We start from the raw sequence: 19,694 nt of genomic DNA on the forward strand, positions 1-19,694 counted from the left end.
AGCGGCGGTTCCAAGCAATTCCTTGGAAATCTATTATGCATGGGCCTGAGCGTACTCCTCAATATCCCTCTTGAAATCTTCAGACCCCTTGTAGGAAGTCATGGCAACATCATAGGCAGTATGCAGCTTCACCACCAGTTGGTCGGCACGCCTCTTCTCGGGCTCCAGGGCAAAGGTCGCCTCCCCAAGCTGAAGCTTCATCTCGTTGGGGTGCTTGAGATGGTCAGAGCATGTAGCATGGAGAACCTCCAACTCGGACAGGATAACCTTCTAACAACGGTGGAGGGCGAGTTAGCACATCAAGGCTTGTAATAAAAGGATAAAGATGTAAATAAGGTTAAATCTAAGAAAGTGAGCAGTCAGGAAGAGAGATTGTATGTGAGGTACCGGGAAGGTGCGGTGGGCGACCCGCCTGAGCAGCTTGTCGGCGTTAGTCGCCTCAATGGACTCCAAGTCCATTGGGAAGATCACCTTGTCCAGCCACTCTACCACCGGGAACTTTCCCTTATGAATGGCCTCGGTGGAGTTGGCTTCTGGACCAACCACTATCCTTTTAGCGGCTGGGGCCTCTAAATAACTATATAATAAAATATAATAATTAAATTGTTAATTTGTAAAAATAAACTTATTAGTTAGATATAAAAATAGTAAAAAATTATACGAAATTATAGAAACTTGTATAGATAACTACATACTAGTACTTATTTTACTATTATATATATATATATATATATATATATATAGAGAGAGAGAGAGAGAGAGAGAGAGAGAGAGAGAGGAAAGGGTTCAGGTGCGGTTAAAGCTTCCCGTGCGGTTGTGTGATGATCAATACTCTTTATAAAAAAAATTCTAAACTGATGCTTTAACTTTCTAATCTACGCACCTTAAGTTAGATTGACATAAATATGACTTTGTAGAAAAAATCTTATAAAGAATATTGGTTGTGTTTTGAAACTGCAAAAAAAAAAAAAAAAAAAAAAAAAGTGTCCTAAAGCTTTAGACTGAACCTTAAGAAGGAAAACCACGCACCTTAAGAAGGAAAACCATGCACCTTAAGAAGAAAAAACACGCACCTTAAGCTTCAGGTTGACGCACCTTAAGTTTCAACAACTACTCACCTTAAGCAAAAAAACCACGCACCTTAAGTACAAAAGCTACGCACTTAAGTTTCAAGAACTACTCACTCTAAGCACACAATCTACGCACCTTAAGCACAATTACCCTAAAAAATCCTATCCATGCAGGGTGGATTCGGGTAGATATTCGCAAGGCGGATTGAAATTTTTATCCCTGCTTGTATTTTATGAAATTTCAACGACTTTGTTGATAGAGGATCAAAAATGATCATACCACAATAATACTCGAATTAAAAAGAGAAATTTGCTAAAAAAGAACTAAAACAAGATTACTGCCTATAAATTTATGATTAAAAATGAAATTAACTCTATCTAGAAGGTGACTCAAACAAGAATCATTTTTATGAAAGATAATCTTTGACTATAAAATACGTTTAAGAATTGAAATGAATATAGAAAATTAAAATATACTAAAAGTGCAGACCTTCTATTTTATCTAATGATCTTATTATGGTAAAATTTTAAGTATCATATTAAAAAAATCTTATACAACGAATTCCATTAGTTCTTACTTTCTCTGTCCTATTTTATCTGTCGTACTTACTATTCATTGGTCAAACTAACTCTTTCTTCTCTGTTTATTTTCTTTATTATTTTTACTTGTTTTTAAATTTGATTTTTTGTGTTTAATAGTACTTTTAGTGTAGTTTCTAAATATATAAATTTTGTATATTAATATTAAACATAATATAATAAAAAATTGAATTAAAAATAACTTCAATCAAGCCTAGTTAATCGAACTAGACACATAAAATGGGACGGAGGGAGTATTATGGTAAGATTTTAACTATAGAAAAACTTATACAACAAACTCTTAGGTGAATTTTGATCACAAGAATTGGATACAAAATCCGGGTAATTCCCAAGTCCCAAGACGGGCATATTTGGTATATAATCTCCGGCCGGGCCGCTTCTTGTAATCTTGGACGGTGTTTTTCTTCCGTCGGCTGCTATATATATATCCCAGCCACGGAATCTTCTCTCATCAACTCATCACTCATTACTAATCACTCATACCCCTTTCTCTCTCACACACATACACATACAGAGAAGACGCAATTTTCTATCATTTCTCTCAGTCGGAGAGAGAGAAAACATCTTTTGGCAGTAGTGTTGAATCGCTCGCTCGTTGAAAATTCAACCCACCACTCCTCGGCCCCGCTCGCCACTCCAAAAATCTCTCTTTCTTTTTCTTTGTTTTCACGCACACTCACACACACTGTGCTCTGTTTTCTCAGACTGGGATTGATCCACTCACTCTAGAATATCCGTTATCTTTGAAACCCTCTAATCTTTCTTCTTCCATTTCTCTTTTCCCGATTCAGATACAGGTGGGCACATATATTTCTATTTTTATTATTTTTTTGGTATGAAGTTCTAATCTTTGGATTTCTGAGAGCTACTTTTGGTGATGATGTGGATTTTAGCCGCCCCTATGTCTCAAGATTTCAGCTTTGCTTGCTGTCTTTAACGTTTATAAATAGAATAGTTAGTCTGTGAACTTTTAGAATTTGTTCTTGATATCTTGTTTGATTCTAAACGAAAAAGGAAACTTTACAATTTTGGATTCTGTGCTTTTACAGCTTCTTTAGCTGTGGTGTGGTTCTTCAGTTCTTTCTATTGGAATTTCTATTTGCTTTTAAAATATTAAGGATGATTCTTCAGGTTTCCGGGGAGATTTTAATTTGTTGTTTATGAAATTATATTGAATTGGGTGACAGTGATTGATTACTGGAGATTCGTTGAACCTTAAAAATTCACTGTCTTTTTGGTGGGTTTGATTTTATTTCGTAATAAATCATTTTTTGTCTTTTTAACGAAGTTCTTTGAGCTGACTGGGTGGACCATTGTCAAAGTTGTGCACCTTTCCGTCCTTTGCATTAGGGTACTTTCAGTTCACCAAAATGAATATTATTACCTTCCTTGAAATTTCTCTTTTCATACTGGAAATTTTGACTTATTGAATAATAAATACCCTGTGATTATCACGAGGCATTGAATCTCTGTTGAGTTGTTTTGATTGGGTTTAATTCAATTTTTTTTACAGTTTGGATTTACCCTTTGTGTTGACTTTTTGATTGGTGCTTATAGTTTGAGGATGTTGGTGGAGAAGGAGAAGATGTTTAATCCTGAGGATGTGATTGAGCAATTTGAGGCGTTGACCATGGATGCTGGGAGGGTTCAAGAGGAGACTCTTAGGAGGATTCTGCAAGACAACAGCGATACAGAGTATCTGCGCAAATTTGGACTTAGTGGAAGAACAGACCCTGAGAGTTTCAAAGCTTGTATTCCCCTTGTTGCCCACAAGGATTTGGAGCCCTATATTCAGAGGATTGCAGATGGGGATGGCTCTCCTATTCTCACTGGCAAACCCATTACCACCATCTCACTCAGGTTTCCTTTTATCTCATACTTTCTGTTTTTTCTCTTCTTTCATTAAATTTTCTTTTTTTGGAGTTGGGTGGAGTTCTGTGAATAGCCAAGTTCAGCAGGCTAAGAATTACTGCATATTGAGCGAAGGTCGTTGGAGGGTCAAGTCCAACAAGTTAGGGATGCTAGGGATTATTGGGTGTTGGGCGGAGGCCTGTGAAGGGCCAAGTCGAGCACCTACCTCTCAGAAATGTCTAAGTCCCAGCACTTGCCTCTCGAAATTGTGGAGGAAGTAAATTTGCGTTTTCGCTACGGGCATGTTTGGTGTTGTTAATTCAGGTTGATTTGTTTGTTTCAGTTCTGGAACAACCCAGGGGAAGCCAAAGTTTGTCCCTTTCAATGATGAGTTGATGGATACTACTATGCAGATATTCAAGACCTCTTTTGCATTTAGGAACAGGTAATCTCTTATACCTTGGTAATTAATTTTGACTCAGAAGATTTTGTTGGTTGGTTCATGAATTTCTTCTGTCATAATAGTTGAAGCTTTGAGTGAAATATGCAATATTTCATCATTGTAGCTGTTCAGTTTTACATTTTGACTAATAATATTGCCTTGTCATTCATTTGATGTTATGCAGAGATTTCCCAATAGGGAAAGGCAAGGCTTTGCAGTTTATCTACAGTAGCAAACAGTTCAAGACAAAGGGCGGTTTAGCGGCTGGAACTGCTACTACTAATGTGTACCGAAACCAGCTGTTCAGCAAAACGATGAAGGCGATGAACACTCCGTGTTGCAGCCCCGATGAAGTGATATTCGGCCCCGATTTTCATCAGTCGTTGTACTGCCACCTCCTGTGTGGGCTCATTTTTTGCAAAGAAGTTCAAGTCGTGTCCTCCACGTTTGCCCACAGCATTATCCATGCTTTCCGCACTTTTGAACAAGTCTGGGAGGAGCTTTGCGCTGATATTCGAGAGGGGGTTCTGTCGAGCCGAATCACTGTTCCGTCTATTCGAGCTGCAATGTCGAGATTGCTCAAACCGGATCCCGAGCTGGCTGATACAATTTACTACAAGTGCAAAGGATTGAGTAATTGGTATGGACTAATTCCGGAGTTGTTTCCCAATACAAGGTACATTTATGGAATCATGACGGGATCGATGGAACCTTACCTGAAGAAGTTGAGGCACTATGCCGGGGATTTGCCTCTGCTAAGTGCGGATTACGGGTCATCTGAAGGATGGATTGCTGCAAATGTCAACCCCAAATTGCCTCCCGAGTCGGTTACCTTTGCAGTGCTCCCTAACATAGGGTATTTCGAGTTTATCCCTCTGAAAGATAACGTAGATGGTTTGGAGCTGGAGCCTAGTCCGGTGGGCTTAACTGAAGTCAAAGTCGGAGAGGAGTATGAAATCATTGTCACCAGCTTCGCAGGTACACTTGTTTTTCATTGGAATAATTTGTTTCGAGAACTTTGATTTGTGCTCAATGCATTGGTTGAAAAATCTTCGGAAAATGGAGGGGCAAGTGCTTGTTGAGTAGGCCATTTAGGTAGTTGGTCTTCCCACTATAACACTAACCAATCCAATGTTTAGGAAATTTCCACTCCAGATTATATTGAGACTAATCCAATATGCTTTTTTTGTTTGTCATGCCTGAGCTTATTCCCGGTTTATGCAGCCATGGAAACCCAGAATTTCCCCCCTCTAATTGTTGTTCTCCGCATTTGTTTCACGACGTTTTTGTACTCCCGATGGCGTTTGAAATGCGGGGAAAAAGTATAAACTGTCAAGAGTGCGATATTAGCTCTATTGCCTTGGGGAAGTTAAATATGTTTTTCTTTGTTGTGTTTCCATGTGCTTGGTATTGTATGTGTTGCTCCTCTGACCTTAACTTAGCATTATCCATGAGAAATAGTTATATTATTGTATTATACTTCACAACAAGGCAGATCAGATCTGCAAATGCCAGATTGCCACTTGCCAGTACTAAATTAGTTTAAAATTACAAACTATTCTTTTGTCTTTTCCTGGGTGGAGAATGAAATTTATCAGCATTGGTTTGGATTTACATTCTTTGGCTTGTTTGTATCCCACCAATGGGGAATTGATCTGGTTCGAATCGCGTACATGTGCAGGCTTGTATCGTTATCGACTGGGGGATGTGGTGAAGGTGAAGGGCTTCCACAACTCGACCCCCGAGCTGCAGTTCATATGCAGGAGGAACCTCCTGCTGAGCATCAACATCGACAAGAACACGGAGAAGGACCTGCAGCTATCAGTGGAGGCCGCGTCGAAGATCCTAGCCGACTCGAAGCTCGAAGTATTGGACTTCACGAGCCACGTCAACACCTCGACAGACCCCGGGAACTATGTGATCTTTTGGGAGGTGAGCGGGGAGGCCAGCGACGAGGTCCTCAAGGAGTGCTGTAACTGCTTGGACCGCTCGTTCTTGGACGCGGGCTACATGAGCTCCCGGAAGGTGAACTCCATCGGGCCGCTGGAGCTCCGCGTGGTGAGACGGGGCACGTTCCATAAGATTTTGGACCATTTTGTAGGGTTAGGAGCTGCGGTTAGTCAGTTCAAGACTCCCCGGTGTGTTGGGGCGAATAACACCGCAGTTCTTGCTATTCTATGCAACAATGTGGTGAAGACCTACTTTAGTACTGCATACATATAGATAGGCTTTGGTCATACTCTCTTTTCAGCCTTGTCTTTGTGTCCTAATAATACTTTTGTCAAAATGGTATACAAAATGGTGAATTTAGTTATTTGTCTCCTTGTAAGGTTAGGCATGGATGGTGGGTCTTGCCTGTCCCCCACACCAGAGCTCTTTAAAATTAGGGAAAATATATGTATGTCTATTTTTATTAATAGAAATGAAATTTGATTATCTCAATTTTATATAGATACACTTAAGAAAAGAAAGGTCTTTACATCTTTATTTCCTTCCATCCGAGTTTAAATTTCACAATTTTTGTTGAATGCTTGTGGCAAATTGGCAATTTATATCATGTACAGGTTTCACATAATATTATGGATCCTGGATTAAAGTGAGGTACAGAATTCGTACTCGTAAAGTACATAAATTCATAACACAAGACACATATACATATTATATATTTTCTTATTTTTCAAAACTGATTTAGGTACATAATTTGTGTCCATAAGCATGGAATTTCATAACACAAGACACAAAAATTCATAACATAAGACACAATTACTAATTTGTTTCAGATATAGAATTTTGTAACACAAGACACTAAAACTCACAACATAAGACACATACACATGCATCAAGATCCACAAATGCACTTTAAACCCCGGTCCATAATATAAGGATTGGATGCTAGTTGGATAGGCTCCCAGTAATACGTTGATCATATTTCACTGATACTAAATTGAAACATGAGTTACATCTCAATTAAAAGTGTAAGATGATAGTTGAATTGCACATTTATATTAATACTAGTATTTTATATGCATGATGCAAAAGCTTAATATTAATATTTAATGTTAAAATCTTAATTATATTAAAATATTTTTTAAGAATAATAGTATATAATATTTTTAATTCATAGTTGTAGATATTGTATGCTCAACAAGATTGTGTGATAACACTGCCTAATGAATAAGAATAATCAAAATATAAGGTATATGGTCCTAATAGGCACATTTTCTTAAATAATTAATTCATTGCTATAAATAAAAATATATAAAATTACACTAAAAGATGTGGCCAAATAAGTAAATCATGATTTTTGTATTTAATTTGATGGTTATGAATTTGACTCAAATATAAACTGAATGGAAATTTTGATTACACCAATAGAATAGATATTCATTTCATGTTCTGATGTTCATACCTATATGGCTATAAATTATCAATGAGACAATGAATCCAAAAATATTCATTTCAGGGTCAGAAAGCAATTTATTCTATATCAATCATTTAAATTATTGACATTCTAAAAAATTTTATTGTATATCAATTATTCACATTATTGACATTCTTTTTTTTTTTTTTTGAAAACATTGACATTCTTTATATTGATTGATAAAATTGGTAACTTTGTTTATTTTTTTATGGTAAAAAACTTATTCATTTTTGTTATTTCTTAAGAAGAAATCAATGAAACCAGGGGTACATACGGTCAATTTCACCAAAGATATGGAGAATTACTTCACATTTTAAATTGCACCAAAAAGAAAAAGTCAACGGCTGTTAGCTTATTTGTCAAAAAACATATTTAAAAAAAGAGTAATTTATAAAGAATTGTTTGAGAAATTTTATATATATATATATATATATATATATATATATATATATATATATAAATGTTTCAGTTCACATGAGAACCTATCCTTAGATGAGGACGTGAGGACTAATTTAGACCATTAAATTATAATGATGCACGGCTGAGATTAAAAGGAACAAATCACACAGATTAAGGAAACAAACCCCTTTAATTAAAACATTAGAAAATATACCATTAAGCGTAAATCAGTCTTATTAGAAGTTGTGCATACCTATACAGAATGTCATGCATTCTTATATCGAATGTTGTCCATTGGTAACTCTCTGATTGTGCATTCAAACACCGTAAATTCTACAATAGTCATCCCAATGTCCTACGATGCACCACACTAAGTGCACTAATGCACATCTCACCAACCTACGATGCACAACTCACAACACTGGGTTGCACAACCAACACACCAGAACGCACAATCGTACTACTTAGACATGTGTACATATACACCAACATCCAAATGTAGGCGATATTATACTCAGGAATGAGGGAAAAAAATATTTATCGCTTTGCATTGATGAACACTCGATCAATGATGAAGAAATCATGGCTCCAAATCTCAACGGTGATGATCTTAAGAAAATAGGAAACCAATTTGGCCAAGAATTATCCATTTGTTCACACTAAAAAAAATATAGAAAAAGGCACTATTATCCACACCTTAACAAAAAAAAAAAATCAATCCATGTCATCTTAGGAAAACAAATTTTGGTCATCCAAATTAAAAGACGAACGCACAAAATTAGTCTTCACGTCATCACTTAAAGATGAGTTCTCATTTGATCTGAAATATATATAGGGGTGTGTTTAAATTTTTCAACTAATATATAGTTTGATAACATCTTTGTTACCCTTCTAAATGGATGGTCACATGATTAAATCACAGTGATTGTAAAATTAATTCTTGATATTTTCTTGTAAAGAATCATACATGTAGGTGAAGTTTGTTGCGTTATAACTATGAGTTTACAAGGACGCTTGTTATAAAAAATGAATTGTTATAAAAAATGAATAGAATTATACTTCATCCGTCTCAATTGACTGAGACAGATAAGTACTTAAATAAATTATGCATTTCACCTTGGAAAAAAGAATAAAAATATAGATGAACCCGACAATCTTATTTTAAGGTTATAATAAAATGATTAAAAATGTTCAAGTTGGATTTAAAAAAATAGATGTCGATGAATATGGGCGTAATTTAGAAAGAAGGACATGAAGTATGAACCTCCAAAAGTCTGTGAATGATTAATCAGATACGAACAAAAGAGGTCACTTTCGGGTTAGGCAATGCGTGTCACTCAAATCCAGGTTTAAGAAACCATGCGGATTTATTGCTAGTTTTATATTGAGAGTACTTTTCTTTGAATTTCTTGATTTAGTCATCATAGTTATTTGGGTAAAATTCATGAAAACTTTACCCCCAATATTTTGTGCTAAAGATCTCTCACTTACTATATAAGCACCTTAATTCTTATTAACTTTAATGTCTTGATTATTATTATTTTTCATTTTGATTATCAAATTTAAAATCAACTAAATTTATTTTTCTACAATTAGAAATATGTTACCTTGTAGGGCATTTGGTTGGAGAGAGTTGTTGACGTGGTAAATACTAGAAGGTACATAAATACATCGAGGTATTGTCTATGGTGCAAGTATATGAGCTCGAGTACTAGACAATGGGTTGTACGTTCTCGAGCTAAAATGTATTACTGATGAGAAAGTTCAATAGTCCCCTAAACAGACATTAAATGCGCTATTTATAGAGATCTGGAGGGAACACATGCTGGGTGCTTGGCATGCCCATCACGTGTTCCACATGTACGGGTGCGGCAGGTGGCACTCCCAATTGGTCCACGCAGGTGGCGATTCTTAACATTTGCATTGACGCGAGGTGACTGGGTGGAGTAGTGTAGTGATGTTTTGTCCCTTAGTGTTGGAAACTCTATGTTCGGTATACTTGACTTGAGCATGTGGGTCGAGAGATTAATTCCGACCGCGGGGCATAAAGCGTAACAACAACCAACTCAAAGGGGCAAGCTTATACTCAAACTTGGGGCAGCCGGACCTGCCAGGGAAGCAACCTATGTAACCTACAGCGTACGTACTGAGCAAGCGACAAAAAAAAATAGAAAAAATTAACGCAAGTGGGACTTGCGTATTCCGAAAAACGCAACTCCCATTTGCGTTTTTGTTTGACCGGTTCTGACAAAGAACACATGCGGGAACTGAGTTTTTCACATTTTTGTCTCAATTTTAAAATTTTCATATTTTTGTCAATTGTTTTGTTTTTTGTTACATTATTGTCTTTTACCCTCCTCCAGCCCTAATTTGTGAAGATTGAAGACCCAGCCGAACGCCCCTTCCACTACAACGGCACAGCACACCACCGCCACCGCTGACTGCACCGCGCATCTCCAGCACAGCCACGACCTCGTACTTCCAGTACCGCCGCGACCTCGCGCCTCCAGCTCACCGCAACCGCACACAACGCACCGCCGTCGTCATCTCCTACTCCAGACTCCCAGTCGCCGGTCGCCTTCAGTCATCGTCCATCTTCAGCCTTCGGTCGTCTCCACTTGCCGACCAGGTTCATAGTTTTCCACTTTTCCCTAATTTTACTATTAATGTTTTTGCGAATTTTTCCTAATTTCTCTAGTTTTGTTTTTGCCCTAATTTCCCTAAAGTAGTGTTGTATATGTACTGTTGGAGCTTGTTTGGTCAGGTTGCAACTTTCTTAAGAAAGATCTTGATCTACTTTGGAATAAAGCTCTATATAGAGGAGTTTAATGGAAAAGTTAATTGTTTTTGTGATGGTTAAAATCAGTGCAATATTAAGGAGGTTTATTGAATTATCATGGTTGATATAATCAAATTCTCTTAGAAACAACATACATACTTTTGAAGGCTATTTTGATGTTTTAGATACATTCACTAATCAACTTTTAAGAACTGTAAATTTAAAGTAGCAATGGTAAGTTTGAAGGCAAGTGGAGGAGAGAGCTTTTAATTTTTTTTTACAAGATCTCGGTGAGTTTTTTTACATGTAAATTTTGCTAAGTGAACAACAAAAAAAGCCTATAAGATCATGAGAAGAGGTGTGTTCTTTCTTATTCTTTCCAATTGAAGTTTGTATAGTATAGTGTAAAATGCAATAGGCATTCATTTGCTATTTTATTGCTATTTTACTAGAACTTTACTCTCTAACCTACTAATGAGGAAGTCAATTGTACAATGTATCCATAGCTTTCCTGCTACTGTGTTTTTATTTTATTTTATTCTTTTGATATATAGATTTTTCCTTATATATACTTTGTGATTTAAAAACACTTTATTTGCCCTGGTCACCTGGTGTTTTTTTTTTCATGGGTCAATTAATTTGTTTGTGGCTCTGATTAGGAGATCTTAATGCGACTTAATTATGTTCTAACATTGGAATGCACTCAACAGGTTGATGGCAAAAAGAAAAAGTTTATGGACAGAATCTTTGCTATTTGGCAAAGTTATTTCTTGACCACAAGACGCTTTACTATGATGTTGACCTGTTCCTGTTTTATGTTCTTTGTGAATGTGATGATCGAGGGTGCCATATAGTTGGCTATTTTTCTAAGGTAAACCACTCATTCCCAAGATTTCTCTCTGCGGTTGAAGGTCATATTAAGCTAATCCTAGGTTTAGCTGCTTGTGATTTGATTAAAAAGGGCAATCTTTTATTGTGGATTGAAACTAGTTATAATTACTTTATGCAAATATGATCTGTGTTTCCTTGTGGCACATTGATCGTATAATTCTGACATGTAGTGTATGTTTCTTGTTCATAGCATTGATTCAAACAAAAAGGCTGAGATTTTTTGCAGGTGAACGTGACTAATTCTTATCACGCTACCCTCCCTTTTTATCATACTACTAGACAAAACCAGATTGAGTGTAAGTCTTTTTTTTTTTTTTTAAATGTGTATAAATATTGTAATTTATTTATTTATCTATGTTAAGATTTATTTGTGAAGTTCTGAATGTGCAAATCAAGCTAATTTTAATGCAATGAAAACTGCTTGTGGTCATTGAATAAGCTAATCTAAATCACTTTTTTTTTTTTGTTTTTCTTCTTGGTTTTCATTTTTGTAGGTTGAAAATCTGGGTCATTTAAATTATGACCTCAACATCTCTCGACTGCACGACAATGTTACTTTTACAAATGTACAAGAAGATATTTAGAATTTGAAGGCTACTATTATATTGTTGTATACATTTTGAATTGATTATTAGTACTTAGTAAAATATGAATTGATAATGTATTATTACTTGAGCGTAATGTTGATTGATAATATTTTAGAATTATGTTATATTTTAGAATTAATAGTGTTTTAGTATATCATTGTAGTTTTATATTAATATTTTAGTGTAAAAAGGAATAATTTTGTTTTTGTTTTTAAAAAATTTTTTTTTAAAGGGTATACGCGACTGTTGTACAAAGAACAATCGCGGATACCTAATTTTTTTTTTAAATATTTCGCTGCCAAATTGTGACGGAATATTTCGTCGCAAAATTTCGCAACGGAATATTCCGTCGCGATCCCGTCGCAAATGAAGATTCAATGAGCCGATACGCATAGGAATTTAGCTGTTTTGCGACGGAATTTTTCCGTCGCGAATCGCAAATTTTCTTGTCTAATTAGGGAAAATTGTTCACAATGTCAACAAATTGGAGGCAAAGTACTAAGGGTTCTTCTTCAACATCATCATCTTCGCCAAGACAGAGGTATTACTATGGAGATGTAACCCCTACGCGCATATGCAATTGTGGCAATGAATGGAGCATTCAAACCTCTTAGAGTAGTGAAAATTGCGATCGTAGGTTTTGGGTTTGTGGAGGGAGTAATGTTTGTCAATATTCCTAATCAAATTTTGAATTGTTCTTTATTTTTAAATAATTGTCACTATTTGGCAATAATGTTGCTATTCTTGAAATTGTTTTTGACAGGGTGGTGTGGGATGTGGATTCAAAGAATGGTTTGATCCTTTGTAAACTGGAAAATGCATAACAGGGAGGATATTACATAACTGGGAAATGGAATTTGCAAAGTATATGGAAAGTGCATAACTGGTAAATGGAACTGGAAAATAGATAAGCATTGTTATGCCAAAGTATACCAAAACATTAACAGCAAAATAGATAATCATTGCAATTTAGTGCATTGATACATAGTACACGAAAATATTTACAGCAAAATAGATAAGCATTTCTACACAGTATACCAAAAGATTTACACCAACCATTTACACAGTATACCAAAAGATGGATTCCTAATCACTGAAATGCTACAATGTTATTCAATGTGAATTAGGTCATTGTTATTTCCATAGAACTTGGTTTTCATTGAAGCCATTGTCATATACTTCCTTATCTTTGGAGCAATAGCAAATTTCTTAGCAATCATCTTCATTTTTATTGTTAGCCCAAGTGTCTTTAGCCTTTTGGGAGGGGATGTGCTCTAAAGCTGTTATGGCCTTCACCAGCTGTACCTTGAATGAATGCTATCATCTTCTACAAATCTGTTATGGCCTCCACCAGTTATACCATTAAAGGTATCATCTTCTACAAATCTGTTAAGGTCTTCACCAGCTATAACATTAAAGGTATCATCTTCTGCAAATATGTTATGGGTTTCACGAGCTGTACCTTGAATTGAATGCTATCACCATCTCCATAGTCAGGTTGTGTAGGTATTGGTATCTCATCTGGTGCAGTTTGAATGACCTAAAAAAAAAAAGTTCTTTGTTCACCATTCTGCACGACCTCATTAAAATAAGCAAAAAAAAAAAAAAAAAAAAGTGCTGGTGAAACCTCATTGAGGACAACCTCAACCTCATTATGCACAGCCTCAACCTCAACATTCAATTCTCTTTCATTAGGAACTTTTGAGTTTGATCTCTCAACTTGAATTGGAACCTAGTTTTAATTATAGAAGGTAAGTTTAGTGTAGGTATTCTACAAAATGTATAACATAAATATAGTTGTAGGGTACTTACATCAACCATTTGTTGTAAAAGTGTTCTCATTTTTTTTTTTGTTTTTTTTTTTTTTGCTTCTTTGTGGCTTAGGGTTTTTCTGCAAGCATCCAATGGAGTGGCATTACATGAAAAAGTTTAAATGCTAGTACCTAAAAGAAGGAGATAATACTTACAACTTTATTAGAATTGAGAGGACGTTTCCTACTGTTGTTGCTTCTTTGTTTGCAAAAGCTGCAGTGTTATATAACTTGCCTTTTAGACATATAGACCCCATCATTGGTGATTTTTTTTTTTCATAAGCTCCTCTCAACCTTAGTTTCCTTGGCTTGCCAGGTTTTTCCTAGCTTATATTCAGGTAGCAAGGGTGCTTCTCTATGAGTATGAGACCACTCATTTAACCAGTTATTGGATTGATGTCACATCCATAAACTTTCAAGTATGCCTCTACAGTGTAGCAGCTATCTACATAATCCAAGACATTGTGTCTCTTCATCTAGATTGCACATATACCATGTCTGCAAAGGATTCGAGTCAAATCCCGTTTTTTGCATAAACATGTTTTTCTACTCAAATGTACACTGTTTTACTCCAAGTATGCATTTTTTTTACCACTTCAAATATATTCAAATCACACTGTAAAAGTATATAGGCTCTTGCACATTTATCTTCTACTGCAATTTTCTTCACAATATTAGGACAAATAACTCCAGTTCATGACAATGCCTCTTGTTTATTTTTAAATAATCTTGTCATCAATATTGCCCTAAGCATCTCAAGGCAATTTATCAATGGATATTCCCTAGACTTAACTATCATGGCATTGAAGCACTCACTAACATTATTGACTAAAATATCACAGAGGGCAGGACTAGTGAAGTGTGACTGGGACCATTCAGATAGATGTTTGTCTCCCAACCAATCAAAGGCATTGCTGTCAAGCTCTTTCATCGTCCTCAATTACTCTTTAAAACAATTAACTGTGGTGGCTCTTGCTGCTGCCCAAAGTGTGTCCTTAATTGCATTGCCATGAAAGCTTGCAACCTTCATGTTTGCATACAAATGCCTTACACAGAACCTATAGACCACATTTGGTAATACAACACTAAATGCAGGCAGCAACCCGTTTGCTTATCTGAAACAAATGTGTATTCATTTTCTGCTGCAACATAAATACCTAAATCATGCATCAATAATGCTAAAATCCATGATCATGATTCCTTATTTTCTCCTTCAACCATTGCATAAGTAATTGAAAAAATGCCATCATTGAAATCCATGATAGTTGCTGTCAATAAATACTCACCATACTTGGATCTTAAGTGGCAACCTTCAACACTTATAATTTTTCTACAATAAATAAACCATTTCTACAGGCTTCCCAACATAAATACATACCTCTTAAAAATCTCTTCTTCCATCCTTCCTCTACACAATCACCCATCTTGACAATAGAAGTTGTATTTGGATTTGATCTTTGAATCTCAAGGTAGTAGCTCTAGAATGTTTTGAAATAATCCTCTAGCTCACCGTTAATAGAAGCTCTAGCCATTGTCATGGCCTTATAGACAACCTTTGAAGTGATATGGAAGTGGTCATCAGTGGCCACTCTTTCCCTAAACTTAGTCACTTTCCAGGTTGAATTGCCACCTATTTCTTTTTTCCACTTCTTAGCTAGTCTGCTAGACTTTACAGTAGGATTCTCCCATACCCAAGAGCAACCATCATGAGTGTCTCCAAATGCTGTAACCCTCCAATAGTTCACTTCGTTTATCCATCTTAGGGTTATTGACCATGGACATCCACTTTGCTTACACTTAGCAATACACCTAACTTTGTCATTCTTTTCAAACTTTATATCTTTCCCTTCATTGAATGCATAACTAATAATCTCTTCCTTATCAGTTTTTAGGGAAAAAGGTCATTCCAACACTGAAAATAGGGTTCTCCATGTCACAAGTCCTAAACTTTGGCCAAATATCACACTCTACTTCCTCATCACTTCCATGAGGTGTCTCATCATCAGAATAGTTCACTTGGACATTCATTTTATCACCACGAGATTCCCCCTCCTAAGCAATATTGCTTGATCCTATTCCATGATATTCCATATTTGGAACTACTACTTTTTCAAAATGAATATCATCTTCCTCCCCTACACTATGTAATTCTTCTCCCCATTCATGCTCATAATCAGAATCTTCTTACACTTTATAATCATTCTCAACTTCAAAATTTAATCCTCCAATGTTTATCCACACTTCTACTTCCCTATCCTTATCACTTAAATGAATTAAATCACATGTTTCACTGTCCGAAATTACCTCAATCAACCGTTCACTCACTATAGTATATACCTTACCGTCAATACTATTATACCCTAACTCTATGACTTTGTCTTGTAAGGTCATAAACCCCCATTCATCAATATTCATGTAATCAAAATGATCTATATGACCTCCAACATGTCACAGGCTCACTCATTAATATACTACCACCATGCATGACCTTAAGTGTAAATCTATTTTCATCAACATCATCTGAATGATTCAAATTATTAACAAAAAAATACATGGATCATAAACTTAAAAAAAAAAACATAGAATGACTGTACAATACAAAAACAATGCATCTTCAGTTCAATAAAAAAAAAAGTGGTTCTCCCACCAACACCTTATTTTACAAACAAACATCAAACAATGCTCTCTAGTGGTCCCCTCAACACCCTATTATACAACTAAAAGACAAACATTTCTATATTTACCCAAAAAAGACAAACATTTCTTTATATAAATTTTGCCTAGTGGTACCCTCAACACCCATCTTTAATTAACACTATAAAAGGCTTGCATTGAGACAATATGAACACACATACATAAAGTAAAAATTGATTCCATTATTGATTCCAGTACATGCAAAGTACATAGAAGAAACAAAGTAAAAATAAACATGGAATCTTATAGTACACAGAAAAGACAAAATAAAAAAAAAAATTGCATACCATATATTGGTAAGGTACTCCCAGACCTTCGAAGCCCCATGGAATTGTCCTAGATACTTAGTCTCCTTTGTAAAAAGCTTGAGCAATTTTAGATTTTAGGGTTTCTGTTTTTTATTTGAGGTTAATTTGTGAACGGAAGAAAATAGGAACGACGACCGGCAGTTGTATTATGTGCCATATATGTGAACTGAATATCCTCACTTCTAACGTTGAGTTGACACAAAACCTAACAAAGGATCACTTTGGGTGAATTTTGAAAAGTCAATGGACCACATTGAGTGTAATTGAAAGTCAAAATGCAAAATTGAGAATGAGCAATAGTCAATGGACCATTTTGGGGAAAAAAAAATATACTAACTACTATGTAGTATGGTGGTCACGGGAAAGATTTAGAAAGTATAGAACAGATACTACATTTTAATTTATAATTCAAAAAAAGAAAATTAATATTAAGTTATTTAATATAAGATTTGTTAAAAATTAATTCTAATAATGATGATTATGAAAATTAATATATGCGGTTTTATTGGTCACATTACAAAAATAGATGAGCATAATTTCAATGGCTCTTTATGTACTTTCTTTTGGATCTGTATTGAGATCGAAGTTTTGAAGCCCCTAAAGAAGGGATTGAGATTGAAAAAAGATAGCGGCGAATGGATCAGGGTGGATTTCCGATACAAACCGTTGCCAACTTTCTGTTTTATCTATGGATGTATCAGATAGGGGGATAAGTTTTGTTACCAATGTGTGCAAGGGTGGCAAGTGAATGCTGAGAAGCCTTATGGCCCAGAGTTATAGGCAAGCAATCAGAGATATATTCTGACGTCGGGGCAGAGATGGCTAGCACTGGAAACCTCAATGGAACGTAGTCAATGGGTACCACCGGTGAGAAGAACATATTAGGATATTAAAGGAAAATTGAGGATAAATATGCCAGAGGATTCATTTGCCATACGGGTTCATGAGAATCTCTTGGAAACCACGCATGGTAAGTCTCCAAAAAATGAGGAAATTGTTGAGGCTGAGAATAGTATGGGATCTCGTGTTTGCATGGAGGATATAGTCTTACCATCTATGAGCAGAAACACTATTGTACCAGAACTTCAAACGAAGGAATCACTTCGATTAACGTCCCTATGGATATTGAGAGTTTGGGTTAAAAAAACTTGTTGATGGCGGGAGCTGGTGTCACCCAGTCCCCCGTCCTAATGAGTTCCTTATGTTGGAACTGTCCTGGACTTGGCGATCCACGCATAGTTCAGGAAATCATGGCCTTAGAAGCTAAGGTCAAGCCTACTTTTATATTTTTAATGGAAATGAAAGTTTGTTGTGATCATGTAGAATGATTAAAAGTTAAGTTAAACATTGAAGGTCTCTTTTACATTGACGAAGGTGCTATTAGAGGTAGTTTCGCTTTGTTCTAGCATGTCAGGGGTGTGGCTAATCTTATCAGTTTCTTTACGAACCACATAGATATCCAGGTGCAACTACCAAACTATAATCTGTGGAGAATAACCTTCTTCTATGGCTTCCCTGAAAGAAATCACCGACAGCAATCTTGGGACCTACTTCGATCTCTATAGTCTAAATCTGGCTTACTATGGCTTGTTACTGGAGACTTCAATGATATAGAAGCACCGTGTGAGAAGAGAGGTCTTCACCCGCATCCAATGTCCCTCATTGATGATTCTAACCTTGTGTTTGAAAATTGTGGTCTTTTTTACCTTGGTATCAGAGGAAGACAATACACCTAGGAACGTGGTAGAAGAACTGACAATTGGGTTGAAGAACGTCTTGATAGGGTAGTGGTCAGAGCTGATTGGTGCACCATTTTCCCCCAAGCTATGGTTTACGATAATGATGTTATCACATCTGACCATTCTGCAATCTATACTAAGATTGAAGACCTCGAGGTGGTGAGGCAAGGTCATAAGTTTATGTTTGAGAACGTCTGGCTAAAGGAAGCTGGTTGCAAAGAGGTGGTATTAGGAAATTGGAACATGATGATTGGAGATATTTTGCCTAATCGGTTGAGCCAATGCGGGATGTTACTAAAGAGATGGGGAGGAGATTATGCCAAGCGATTAGAGAAGGAGATTGTGTTTCTGCAAGCTCGTCTTAATGTTTTGAGGGATCGTAATGATAGCACAGCTCTTCATATGTTCCAAGAGTTAGATGACAGACTGAGTACTTTATATGATAATCTGAACATCATTTGGAAACAAAGGGCGAAACAGTTTTGGCTCGCGAAAGGGGATAGGAATACCAAAATTTTCCATCTCCAATGCTTCGGCAAGAAAATGGAAAAATCGCATAAACAAGCTTTGTGATTATGCCAATAATTGAGTGGAGGGAGTTGATTTGCTGGATTTAGTCACAAGGTATTTTAAGAATATTTTTAGCTCAAAAGGTGTTCACATAAATAATGCTCTGGATGATTTTACACCTAAGCTTGGCGATGATGATAACCAGAGTTTGTTACAACCATTCTCGTCAGAGGAGGCCCGTGACACTCTATTCTCAATGGCCCCGGATATGTCCACAGTAACTGTGCTAATATATCTACTTTCGTCATCAACTGTGCTAATGGAGATGAGTTTCCGACATGCGTAAATCATGTTATTATCACATTAATTCCTAAGAAGGTGACAACTGCTTCCATGGGAGATCTACTTCCGATAGTGCTTTGTAACATTGTTTACAAGTTTCTATCAAAAATGTTGGCTAACAGATTGAAGGAGGTCCTTGAAAAACTAATCTCTATCTCGTAGAGTGTTTTCCTTCTTGGACTTCTGATTATGGATAATGCACTTGTTACTTCGGAGGTCATCCATTATTTAAACCATAAAAGGGAAGGGA

General features: G+C 36.1%; 2 protein-coding genes and 1 long non-coding RNA gene across 4 annotated transcripts; all 3 read left to right on the forward strand.

Annotated features, from left to right (window-relative positions):
* The first annotated feature begins 2,105 nt into the window (after window positions 1-2,105).
* LOC116029416 (jasmonoyl--L-amino acid synthetase JAR4) lies at window positions 2,106-6,405 on the forward strand. Of its 2 annotated transcripts, XM_031271413.1 has the most exons (6): window positions 2,106-2,467; window positions 2,959-3,021; window positions 3,228-3,530; window positions 3,865-3,966; window positions 4,148-4,941; window positions 5,645-6,405. In XM_031271413.1, the coding sequence occupies exons 3-6, from the start codon at window positions 3,235-3,237 to the stop codon at window positions 6,184-6,186; spliced, it is 1,734 nt and encodes a 577-aa protein (XP_031127273.1). In that variant the 5' UTR covers window positions 2,106-2,467; window positions 2,959-3,021; window positions 3,228-3,234; the 3' UTR covers window positions 6,187-6,405. The 2 variants fall into 2 exon arrangements, with proteins under 2 accessions (XP_031127273.1, XP_031127272.1); XM_031271412.1 differs by lacking the exon at window positions 2,959-3,021 and having other exon boundaries at window positions 2,107-2,467.
* A 3,738-nt stretch (window positions 6,406-10,143) lies between these two features.
* Window positions 10,144-12,179, forward strand: LOC116030638. Its single transcript, XR_004100440.1, has 4 exons — window positions 10,144-10,412; window positions 11,273-11,433; window positions 11,680-11,749; window positions 11,948-12,179. It is a non-coding gene; the product is annotated as an uncharacterized LOC116030638 (long non-coding RNA).
* A 6,500-nt stretch (window positions 12,180-18,679) lies between these two features.
* Window positions 18,680-19,165, forward strand: LOC116029808. The gene has a single exon (XM_031271849.1). It carries the CDS (start codon window positions 18,680-18,682, stop codon window positions 19,163-19,165), a length of 486 nt encoding a protein of 161 aa, XP_031127709.1.
* The last annotated feature ends 529 nt before the right edge of the window (window positions 19,166-19,694 follow it).

Source organism: Ipomoea triloba, chromosome 9 (genome assembly GCF_003576645.1).
Source record: "Ipomoea triloba cultivar NCNSP0323 chromosome 9, ASM357664v1".
NCBI lineage: Eukaryota > Viridiplantae > Streptophyta > Magnoliopsida > Solanales > Convolvulaceae > Ipomoea > Ipomoea triloba.

What these genes read in the sequence shown, in the direction of transcription:
- LOC116029416 (XM_031271413.1), top strand. Translation starts at nt 3,235, where the DNA reads ATGTTGGTGGAGAAGGAGAAGATGTTTAATCCTGAGGATGTGATTGAG. An exon ending in ATTACCACCATCTCACTCAG is followed by an intron (nt 3,531 to 3,864) that starts GTTTCCTTTTAT and finishes TGTTTGTTTCAG; the next exon opens with TTCTGGAACAACCCAGGGGA. An exon ending in TCTTTTGCATTTAGGAACAG is followed by an intron (nt 3,967 to 4,147) that starts GTAATCTCTTAT and finishes GATGTTATGCAG; the next exon opens with AGATTTCCCAATAGGGAAAG.
- LOC116029808 (XM_031271849.1), top strand. Translation starts at nt 18,680, where the DNA reads ATGGTTTACGATAATGATGTTATCACATCTGACCATTCTGCAATCTAT.